Source organism: Theropithecus gelada, chromosome 7b (genome assembly GCF_003255815.1).
Source record: "Theropithecus gelada isolate Dixy chromosome 7b, Tgel_1.0, whole genome shotgun sequence".
Lineage (NCBI taxonomy): Eukaryota > Metazoa > Chordata > Mammalia > Primates > Cercopithecidae > Theropithecus > Theropithecus gelada.
The window spans coordinates 59,419,090-59,431,350 of record NC_037675.1 but is presented as its reverse complement, the minus strand read 5'-3'; the positions used below and the strand labels follow the sequence as shown (position 1 = coordinate 59,431,350).

The window sequence follows — 12,261 nt, the reverse complement described above, 5'->3', positions numbered from 1 at the left end:
GACTAAGGCGCCCGCCACCACACCCAGCTAGTTTTTTGTATTTTTTAGTAGAGACGGGGTTTCACCATGTTAGCCAGGATAGTCTCGATCTCCTGACCTCGTGATCCACCCGCCTCGGCCTCCCAAAGTGCTGGGATTACAGGCTTGAGCCACCGCGCCCGGCCGCCTTACTCTTATAAGGACTTTTTGTCATTGTACTTAAGGTCCACCAAGATAATCCAAGACTATTTCATCCCCAAATCTTTAACTTACTTGTGCTTGCAAAGATTCTTTTACCAAACGAGGTCACATTTGCAGGTTCTAGGGGCCCAGATGTGGGTTTATCTCTTTGGGGCCACCATTCCACCCACTGCTGTCTCCAAAACACATCTCAAGTCTGTCCACTTTTCCACCTTCACTGCACCACCGTGGTTCTTTCCTGGGACTCCTGCCATCAACCTCTCTTGCTTTCCTTTCTCTACCCCATAACCCATTTTCCCCACAGCCTGAGGGATATTTTAAAACCCTACCCCAAACCATGTATCCCTACCTAAGGCCCTCCAGTGCCTTCTCTTACCTGTGGAGAGCTGGTCTCCCGCTGAGAATTTACATCTTCACACAAAACATCACCACCTTGAGGTGAGCTCCCAGTGATTTTGAGCTCATGTGCTCATGCCGCTCTTCCACCACCCAGCCCAGCACGCCACCAGGTTTCATTTTATTCTCAGCATTTACCACAACTTGGAAGCATTTCTCTCTCTCTCTCTCTCTCTCCCATTCATTCACCCATCCCTCCTTCAACCCACCTACATACCCATCCATTTGTGAAATTAAAGAACAGAATTCTTCTTTGTGAGGAATATCTTTAGCATATTTTAAAACAATTTCATCACCTACCCTCCTCTCCACACCCTCTCTACCACTTTCTCTTCTATTAATGGTGGGTTATTCATGTCCATGGTCTCTGGGCTTTTCACGTCCTCACTGCTGTTTCCTATCATACTACCTGGCAGGGCAGGCAAAACAAATTGAGATTTTTTTCTGGTTAAAATCTCCAAACAAAGTTGTATATAAAAAGAAAAAACGCAAAGAATTTTAGAAGTGTCATTTTTACCTACGAAATGACTTGCTAGAGTTTCTATTTACGGATTGACTGTTACCTCATTGAAGGACAAAAGGTTAAGATTTTGGCAGTGAACTTCTTTAGCTGTCAGACCATTGCTTGGGCTGTGCAGCAGATGCATTTCCTTTTCAATCCCCACAGCTTGCTGCTGTTGCTTTCCTGCTCATTGCTTCTGTGAAAATCATTGTTCTTTTCCTTCTTCTCTGTTTTGATCTCTTTGTTTGAACTGTCTTCTGCTTTCGTTTCACCATTCTGATGGAAATCTAAGTGTTGTTTTGTGGAACAAGTCTCCCCCTTGATCCGTCCAGGCACTTGCATGCCCAATTTGTGACAGAATTCTCTCTCTGTTTTCATTTCTGCTGCTTGGAGACCTGATACCAATTTGTGAACAGTCGCATGTATGGTGCCGTCATCACCGATGTACTGCAGTAAGTGGATGTGATGCATCACGGTCCTACATGCAGGGCAGGTGGTGTTCTCTTGCAAATACTTTACCAGGCAACCCCTACAGAATGTGTGCAGACACTTGGTCACCCTGGTTGCATCAATGAGGTGCCCACTACACAGGTGGCAGGTGATGTGGGCCTTAGTGTCCCACAGCTTAATCCTTCTGGTCAACTTCTTTGGCTTTTCCTCTGGATATCTGTCTGCTTGTTTTTCTTTCTGCCTTGGCATGGAGGCCCCACATCATCACTCTGACTCACTGGTTCTGCCTCACTCTGCACTCTGGTTCACTTCTGGCCCTTGCTGTTTTTCCATTTTCTAGCACAGAAACAGTCACTTTTGAGGGATGGCCAGGAGTCCCTGCTACATTGTGAAGCTGTGGTCTTGGTCTTGGGGGTACAGGCAGGGGCACTCCAGGAGAAGGAAGGGGTGCCATTCCTTCTGGATCCAGCCCCAAGAGTAGGAGAGAAAACCTGTCAAGAATCTAAAATAAAGACATGGAAGTCCTCAGATAGTTTTAATGGTTCCTGATAGTTTTCCTCATAATCTAAATTTCCATCATTTTTCCTCTCTCCAGCCTCCTTTTCAACTTCTCTTTAATTAGAGTCCCTGGTCCACCTTTATAATGACTCCTTCACACACAATCAATACCCTTTCTTACCCTCTCTCTATCCCTCACACTCTCAGTTGAACTCTTCTGGTAAAACTTGCTGCTGGTGAAATCTCTGTGCCTACTCACCTCTCCACCCATGCCTGTACCCAAGCAGCTGAATGTGGCTTGAGAAAAACTCACAACCATCTTAACAGGTCTCACTTTAGATATATGATGTCACATCTGAAGTGGGCCTTGAGAGCTGCCTGGCAGTCCTGCCCCATTTCTCTGAGAATTTACTCGCCCACGACTATTTCACACTTTTTCTTCTCGCCTCAAACCACCAACATTTCTCTTTTCCTTTCCAGTTTTTTTTTTTTTTTTTTTTTTTGAGATGGAGTCTTACTCTGTCTCCCAGGCTGGAGTGCAGTGGTGCAATCTTGGCTCACTGCAAGCTCCGCCTCCCAGGTTCACGCCATTCTCCTGCCTCAGCCTCCAGGGTAGCTGGGACTACAGGCGCCCGCCACCTCACCCGGCTACTTTTTTTTATGTTTAGTAGAGACGGGGTTTCACCATGTTAGCCAGGATGGTCTCGATCTCCTAACCTCGTGATCCACCTGTCTCGGCCTCCCAAAGTGCTGGGATTACAGGCGTGAGCCACCGCTCCCGGCCCAGTTTTTTTATTTGACTGAGAATAACCTTCCTGCACTGTGCCTGTTTCTCTGCCTTTCCTTTTTCCTACCGTTGCAGGGAAGGATGTATCCAAACAGGCCTGTGCACTGGATCCTGTCTTCTTTTAGTCATTATGAAGAAGCCAATCTGTCCACTATGTGCCAGGCTTATTTTTAAGTACCTTACAAATTAACTAATGAAATCCTTACAACAGCCTTGTGAGGTAGGAATAATGTCAGTTTTACAGATGAGGAGGTTGAGGCACAGCAAAATTCAGCAACATGTGCAAAATCACACAGTCATGATAAATTTGTGTGGCTTCCGAGTCTATGCATGCAGCCCTTGTATAATACCATGTCTCCCAGGATAGTCTCCCACAGCTGCTTCTGTCTTTCCTGCCTCATTGATTGCCCCTCTCGATGAGATCTGACACATTAACTTACAAGCAGGTTCTATTTTCTATATTCTATTTTAAGACCCTACTGTTGACCCTGTGTCTCTCTCCAGCTGCACCCTATTTTCTCTGTTCTCCTTTTAGCCAAATTTCTGGTAAGAATTTTTTTGTTTGCTGTGTCTTCTGTTCTAATCTTTTTTTGAACCACTCCAACCTGGCCTTTGTCTGTGTCATTCCTCAGAAACAACTTTTGTCAAGGTCACCCGTGCCCTCCCAATGCCAAGCCAGAGGGACAGTCAGTCTCTTACTTGGACCCTTGGAGATGCTTTCTTCATTTGCCTTCCCTGGCACCACAGACTTCTTGGATTTTCTCCCACCCCGGTGGTTACTCCTGTTTCCCGTGTGGATCTTCCTCTGCTGGTCACCCTCTAAGTGGTGGCTTTCCCCAGGAATGTGGTCTGGACCATTTCCCTTTCTGTCTATACTCACCTTCTTGATAATCTCAGCCAGTCTCAAGGCTTTGAATGTTATTAATAAGTTGGCAATTCCCAAACTTTTATCTCTAGCTTTGAAACTTCTCTAGACTTCTAACATTTCCTTGGATGCCATAGGCCATCACACAGTTGCCATATCTCAAATACAAATTCTTGCTTCGACTCTTTATCTTTTGGATCCCGTTTTCAGTCATGTGGGATCTTCCTTTTGCATCTCACATTGTAATTATCAGCAGGGTTCTACCTTGACATTACATCCCAGATCTGACTAGCTCTCTCCTCTTTCCAGATTGTACCCTAGTCCAAAGCACCATAATCTATTCCTGGTTTTTAAACGGACTCCTTATTAGCCTTCTTGCTTCATCTCTTGCTTTGATATAGCCTGTTCTCCATCCTGTTGCTAGAGTCATTCTTTAAAAATATAAGTCAGTACTACCTGTTCCCAAAAAACCTATTGAAATAAACAAAACACTCAAAAAAAAAAAAAAAAAAGTCACAAAGTCAGATCTGGCCCCTGCCTGCTTCTTCCTACCTCATTTCCTGTATTTGCCCTGACCCTCCCAGCCCAGGCTTCTTTGCCATTCTTTGAACACAGCAAGGCCACAGCTGCCTAAGGATTAGGTCCTTCGCTATTTCCTCCACTGGGAATGCTCTTCCTGTAGATGTTGACCTAAATTAAACAAGAGAATTCATTATTTTGGTATGACCTCTGTTCGAACTTTACCTTGTCAGGAAAGCTTTCTTTAATCTCCCTTTCTAAAATAGCAGTGCCTGGCATTTTCTATCTTCTTGCCAGTTTTAATGAGAGTGTAGAGTCACCTGTCTATTGGTATATCTGTTTGTTTGCTGTGAGTCTCGCTGAGTGGCATATGGGCTCCATAAAGGCAGAGGCATTATTGCTTTGTCCCTAGTGTCTGCAACAGCACCCATTGGGGGTTGATAAATATTTGTTGAATTTTTAAAATAGTGACAGATATTAATCCTACGAAGTTAAAGGACATATAAGAATAAAAAAAGATTGGCCGGGCGCAGTGGCTCAAGCCTGTAATTCCAGCACTTTGGGAGGCCGAGACGGGCGGATCATGAGGTCAGGAGATCGAGACCATCCTGGCTAACACAGTGAAACCCCCGTCTCTACTAAAAAATACAAAAAAAACCCCCAAAACTAGCTGGGCGAGGTGGCGGGCGCCTGTAGTCCCAGCAGGCAGGAGAATGGCGTAAACCCGGGAGGCAGAGCTTGCAGTGAGCTGACATCCAGCCACTGCACTCCAGCCTGGGCAACAGAGCGAGACTCCATCTCAAAAAAAAAAAAAAAAAAAAAAAAAAAAAAAAAAAAAAAAAAAAAAAAGAATAAAAAAAGATTAAAGATTGATTTTTTTAAAATTTAGAAAACCTCTAAATGATAGAGGAAAGGTAGTGTGTGTGTAGAAAGTTGTGTAGAAGCAGAAAAGGAGAGTCTCAAAATTCTTGGGTGGTTCCAGTTGTTCTTCCTTCCTTCTTTTCTTCACTATGGGGGAGAATTACCTGTTGCAGTAACTGCTGTGCTGAGAATCAAGGGGAGAGACCAAAGGGAAGGCCTTCTGTGAACTTTGTGGGCACTTACCAGGGGCTTCAGGGGTGCATCCATGGTGAGGATGGGGCCTTGAAGTGTTGCTAGGAGATTAACATTGGTGAAACAAAATGAAATTTGGGATCTTATGTTCCTTAAACCCACTCCACTTGAAGCATTGAAAATGACAACTTGTGGTGAAGTGCCGTGGCTCATACCTATAATACTAGTATTGTGGGAGGTAGAGGGAGGAGGATTGCTTGAGCCCAGGAATTTGAGACTACGGTGAACCATGATCATGCCACCGCACTCCAGCCTGGGTGACAGAGCAAGACTCCGTATCAAAAAAAAAAAAAAAAAAAAAAAAAAAAAAAAAAATCAAGAAAACGGCAAATTGTGAATGTTAACTCTTACAATGAAGATAATGGGATAATGGTAATTTTTAATGTGTTGCCTTTCTGACCACTCCTGGTGAATATCCCATTTCCCAATTCCTTTAGAGTTGGATTGAGAATGTTGATGCAATTATTTCCAGTTTCTTGGATTACTCTTCCTTAGAGAGAACAAGATCCAAGAGTGAATTTATGTGCTCCTTACTTAACATTGTTGTGAGTTCTACTCACTGATGTGGATGAATAGAAAAAACCATGCCAAAATAATGAATTGTCTCCTTTAACATTATGAGCTATAAAGGGATGGGAACAGCTTCTTTTAAGTTCTGTTAGTATCCCAGTGTGCTAACTGATAAACTTTTAATGATCTCCAGAAAACAGCAAGGGGATGTTCACTACCCTTGTAAATATAAATAACTTTAATAACAAATCATATTACTTGAACTTTGACTCCCGGTAAACATGACACCTGATACTGAGCTGACATAACTATGGTTTTGAAAGTTTAAACTCTAGGACATGTGGTGGGTGTATAATCCTACAAAGTTCACATTGTCTGACTTTGGCTATAAAGATGTGTTTCAAAAGGCCAAACAATTATTTTGTAGTGTTTGGATCATTTCCAAGGATTCATTTGTTTCAGCATAAACTCATTTTATGTTTATGCTTCCCTTTGATTTCTTTTTGCCTAGAGGGAGAAGAAGACGAGGATGAAGAAGACGAAGAAGATGAAGATGAAGAAGAGGAAGATGAGGAAGAAGATGAGGAAGACAAAGATGCAGACTCGCTGGATGAGGGCTTGGACGGTGACACTGAGCTGCCAGGTTTCACCCTCCCTGGTATCACATCCCAGGAACCAGGCTTAGAGCAGGGAAACATGGACCTGTTGGAGGGAGCTACCTACCAGGTGCCAGATGCCCTCGAGTGGGAACAGCAGAATCAAGGCCTGGGTAAGAGTCATGTGTATTTCCCTTTTCCTCCCTTCTCCCCTCCTTTTATATTTCTAAGATGACAGCCTTCTTTCATTGCCATCTATTGTACAGAAAAATGGATTTTCTGTGTTTATGGGTGGTTTCTACATTTATGAGTGGTTAAGAATATAAGTATAAACTCATCGAAGAAATAACTGATAATTAAAAATTAAAAATTGTGAGTTTATTTCTTCGATGAGTTTATATTTATGCCCTTAAGTAGCCAGGCTCCAAACAGTCTCCAGCTGCCTATTATGAGCACGGTTGCCTGATTTTTGGAAGAAATTCAGTTTTTCCTTCCCAGTTGGGAGACAGTTGTAGGCTTTGGGAGGACATCTGCACAGGGAGGAGATATGTGTAACCAGGATGCTGGACAAGTAGCACCAGGGGAAATAGTCAAAGAACAAATCCATTTTTTGTTCCACTCTGTCCTTTGGGAATTTGTTCCCTAGGGGAAGTTCTTCCCCTGCTTGTAGGCGAGCAGTTGCGCAGTCCCATGATTTTTCTGTTCAGTCTTGTGGTTGCATTACCTTGTCAAACACAATTTCATTTCAGCAGCTAGGGTGGCCAGACCACTCCATGCCCACCCTCTCTTATTTGTGGCCTGTGCTTGTGGTAAGAGACTTGGAGGATGCAGGCTACTCCTCAGCTCTTCCTTCCACATCAGCAGGGAAGCTCCCCAGTCTGTCCTTTTCCTCTCGTCAGGGGGAGACACTCTTAAGCTCTCAGTGACTCCTTGAGGCCCTATTCCCTTGACCTGAGGTGAAGTTATCTCTTCTCCAAAGAAACTCTTCCTAAAATACTCCTAGTCTTTAACAGCTGGGCACACTGATTCCTTCAGTGTGGCAGATGTTAGGTTTAAGTGTCACAAAAAACTGGTAAAAGTACTAGTTTTGGGGATATGTCATTGAAAACTTGGAAGTTGGTCTGGGCCTTTGCTCTGAATGTAATTCCGGGAGTTGCACTCTATAGATTGGCATATATGTTGTAGTTGAAATGTAGCTGGGATTTCCTGTGGAATATGCTACAGGAAGAAGATAAAAAGGGATGGGCTTCCAGTGGACAGACAACATTTCTTGAATTACTTTCTGGCCAAATTCAGCATGCACTGGGCAATGATTACTTTAAAAACATGTCACATGAAACTTATAAGTTTTTATAAGGGTATCAAAATATTATAATATCAAAATACTATAAAACAAACACAAAATAAGATGAACTCTGGTCTGTGAACAAGTGAATGAATATTTGGTCTGAAATCCTTCTGTTCTACATGAGCAGGATTGAAATGAATGAAATAAGATACAAAATACAAAGATAACTTATACAGAACAGGTTGAAAACAGACAAAAATCTACACATAAAGTGACTCCTTGGGTTGTGCACAGCTTCATAATATGGAGGTATCATGTACAGTTAAACAGCCTTTCAATATGGATGGGATGGATATTCAGACACTCTAGCACTTTATTGGAGAGAGGAGCGAGGGAGACAGTGTTGCCTTAGCATAGAATTAGGAACATCATATGGCATCTACCCTGGATTGTGGTCAAAGAAATGAAGTTTCACCACTTATGAAGTGGACTTGCCATCTGTGAGTAATTATAAGTAATTAGAGGGTCTTAGAAAACTATAAGGAGGCTCTGAATCAAGGCTAAAATGATCATTTGGGCTGCGGTATGATCATGCTCCTCAATGCAAATTTACCACTGAATAGGAGTCAGGTTTTTAAGGAATCAACTTTACTGAGGTATATATTATACACAATAAATTGTACCCACTGAAAACGTACAATGTGATGAGTTTTGAGAGTTACATATACCCATGCAACCCCCATCACAATCATGCTGCAGAGCATTTCCATCATCCCACCACCAGTGATTCCTCATGCCCCTTTGCAGTCCATCCCTCCCTCATCCCCTAACCCCATGTAACCACTGGCCTTCTTTGGTCACTATAGATTCATTTGCATTTTCTAGAATTTTGTACAAATGACATCATATGGTATATACCATTTCGTGTCTGGCATAGATCACTTAGCATAATGATTTTGAGATTCAACTATGTTGTATGTATCAGTAGTTTGTTCCTTGTTATATATAACATACACATGTGTACACACATGCATACACTCACACACATGTCCACACACACATATAGATAGCTGACTAGTATTCAATTGTATGGATATGCTATGTTTTGCTCATCTGGTCACCTGTTGATGAACACCTGCGTTGTTCCCTGTTTTGGCTAATAGCAGTTAAATTTTAAGGCTTGTCAGGCTTGAGGCTTAGGACAAAAAGATCTGTTTTCCTCCTGTCCTGACTCCTGATTTCAGTCCCTTTGGACAACTAAAGTTTCTTTGTTTCTTTCCTTCTTCTTTCCTTCTTTCCTTCTTCTCTCCTTCTTTCCTTCCCTCCCTCCCTCCCTCCCTCCCTTCCTTCCTTCCTTCTTTTTTTGAGACGGAGTCTCACTCTGTCACCCAGGCTGGAGTGCAGTGGCATGATCTTGACTCACTGCAACTTCTGCCTCCTGGGTTCAAACAATTTTCTGCCTCAGCCTCCCGAGCAGCTGGGACTACAGGCACCCGCCACCACGCCCAGCTAATTTTTGTATTTTTAGTAGAGACAGGGTTTCACCATATTATCCGTGCTGGTCCCAAACTCTTGATCCCAGGTGATCTGCCTGCCACGGCCTCCCAAAGTGCTGGGATTACAAGCGTGACCCACCGCGCCCAGCCACAGCTTAAGTTTCTTAAATTAATGATACCAGTTTAGTAATTTTTTATGCTTTTAAAAATGATTTCTTCAGATCCTGAGTTTTAAAAAATGTATCAGACTTTTTCTTATTATTTACTATTTCTCTAGATGTCTCAGTTTTTGCTGTTGCTTCTTTTTCTAATAAATTCATTTTGTCAGCATATTTTCAGCATTGTGGGTGTCCTGGGAACCAAAGCAAGGAACAAGTATTTCAAACTGTTCTTCTTACTGTGAGAAGATTGTGTTTGAGGAGTGTCTGGGTCTAGAATTTTATTAGCCCACCAACCTTTTCTTGGAAGGACAGGAATATTTCCTAGTAATTCAAAACCGATAACAACTTCTGGATCAATATTAAATGGTACAGTTTACTAAATACTCTCAGGTCAGGTAAAATAGTAGAAACCCTTTCTTTGTGATGGATTTTATGGTAGGTGGAATAATGACTCCCTGAAGATGTCCGTGTCCTAATATCTGGAACCTGTGAATAAATTGCCCTACATGGAAAAAGAGACTTTACTGATTTGATTAAATTAAGGATCTTTAGGCTGCGCACAGTGGCTCACATCTGTAATCCCAGTGCTTTGAGAGGCTGAGGCAGAAGGATTGTTTGAGACCAGGAATTTGAGGACAGCCTGGGGCACATAGCAAGACCCCATCTCTACAAAAACTGCAAAAAGTTAGCTGAGGGTGGTATGTGCCTATAGTCCCAGCTACTCAGGAGGCTGAGGCTGGAGGATCACTTGAGCCAGGTGTATTAGTTCATTCTCATGCTGCTATGAAAAGATACCTGAGACTGGGTAATTTATAAAGGAAAGAGGTTTAATTGACTCAGAGTTCTGCAGGGCTGGGGAGGCCTCAGGAAATTTACAATCATGGCAGAAGGGGAAGCAAACATGTCCTTCTTCACATGGTAGCAGGAAGGAAAATTGCAGTGGGGGAAAAGTCCCCTATAAAATCATCAAATCTTGTGAGAACTCAGTCCCTACTATGAGAACAGCATGGGAAAACTGCCCACATAATCGAAGCACCTCCCACGAAGTCCATCCCAGGACACATGGGGATTATGGGAGGTCCAATTCAAGATGAGATTTGGGTTGAGGCACAGCCAAACCATATCACCAGGAGTTTAAGGCTGGAATAAGCCATGATTATGCCACTGTATTCCAGCCTGGGTGACAGAGTAAAATGCTGTCTAAAAAAAAAAAAAATTAAAGATCTTTAAATTGGAATGGGGAGGTTATCCTGGATTATTGGGTGGGCTCATTATAATTACAAAGGTTCTTGTAAGAGGGAAGTAGGAGGTTCAGAGTCAGAAAAGAAGATGTGATGATGGGAGCAGAGGTTGGAGTGATGTAGCCATTAGCCAAGGAATGCTGTCAGCCTCTAGAAGCTGGAAAAGGCAAGGAAACTGACTCTCCTCCAAGGCCTCTGGAAGGAATACAGCCCTGCCAATATCTTGGTTTTAGCTTAGTGAGACCCAGTTCAGACTTTTGACCTCCAGAACTGCAAAGTAATACGTTTGTGTTATCTGAAGCCACACGTTTGTGGTAATTTATTACAGCCTCTATAGGAAATGGATTCAGATTTCAATAGGTATTTAAGGAGCAGCAGCATTTTGAAAGCAAAGCCTCATGGCAGCTATGCTCAGAGTGTAAACACTGTGAAATTACGTATACTTTTTCCTGTAATGAATCAATAAAAATGCAAACACTGAGATCCTTTGAAAAGTAATTCTATTTAATATGATAACACTTTAATTGGCTGTCCGCTTCATTCCTATTTTTAAATGGGGTTGTTTTATTTATAGGTTATCACCTCCATTTTTACAATATGAATGGTATTCCAAAGCAAATGCTGAAACCCATATAAATTTTTAAAAATGAACAGATTGAGGTGGGTAGTGAACTAAAAATAATGCAAACTCTTGGAATAGATTATAGTCTCACTTCCTGTGAAGTGCCAAGAGCAGGAACATAGATGACTTTCTAAGGCAAAGCAGTAGATTCAGGCCTCAAATTTTCTGTACTTCTGTTTTCTGCACTGTTACATATGCATTGCCTCTGAAGCTTTGGAGGGAGAGAACTTTGTTTCTTCATCTTACCTTTGGGAATTGTGACTGTTAGTGAACTGTGTGTTGTTGGGATAGAGAGCATCAGGAGTGAAAGTTCCATGTTTATGAGGTGTATTGACAGATGGGTCAAATGCTAGTAGCATATAGGAAGCTCTCTATTCACATATGCAGAATTAATTTCTTCTCTCATCTAACAGGTTCATTTTCACATTTATTAACAAGAACCTGTACAGAGAGCAGACTTTGTGACCCACACCACTTCTTATCCTGTTGCTATAATAAATCACACAATTATCCTCCCTAAAGTGTAAAAATCAATATGACCAAAGATGAATCAAGATATCTATTTTAATGTTTATTTCCAATGTAATTAATACCTAGAAATTCATTTCTTTTTTCTTGCTATATTTGTTAAAATGCCTTCAGTTACAGATTGTAGAAATCCTAACTTAAATTTGTTTATAGAATGAAGAAATCCACTTTTTTCCCTCAAAACAAGAGGTCCAGAAATAAAACTCCTGGTCTATTGATGCAGAACCCCAATTGTCAGCAGTGACACAAGTTTTTTCCATTTTGCTGTGCATCCTTGGTGTGTTGATTTGGCCCTCAGGCTGGCTTCCTTTTAGTTGCAATGGCTGCAACAATTTCAGGTTTAAGAAAAGACATCGTTCAGAGGAGGAAGGCAACTATCTTTTCACTGTGCTTCTTTCTTTCTTTCTCTCTTTCCCTACCCTCCCCTCCCCTCCCCTCCCCTCCCCTCCCCTACCCCCCCCCCCCCCCCCCCTCCCCCCGCCCCCCCCCCCCCCCCCCCTTCCCCCTTC

General features: G+C 42.4%; 1 protein-coding gene and 1 pseudogene across 2 annotated transcripts in view; one reads left to right on the top strand and one right to left on the bottom strand.

Annotated features, from left to right (window-relative positions):
- ARMH4 (armadillo-like helical domain containing 4) overlaps positions 1–12,261 on the top strand; it is a 301,177-nt gene that overhangs the window by 200,622 nt on the left and 88,294 nt on the right. For both annotated transcript variants that reach the window (XM_025393064.1, XM_025393063.1), the window contains one exon: positions 6,332–6,589. In XM_025393064.1, coding sequence (XP_025248849.1) covers positions 6,332–6,589 — 258 coding nt within the window. The remainder of the gene's footprint in view (positions 1–6,331; positions 6,590–12,261) is intronic.
- LOC112629118 lies at positions 1,122–1,777 on the bottom strand (annotated as a pseudogene).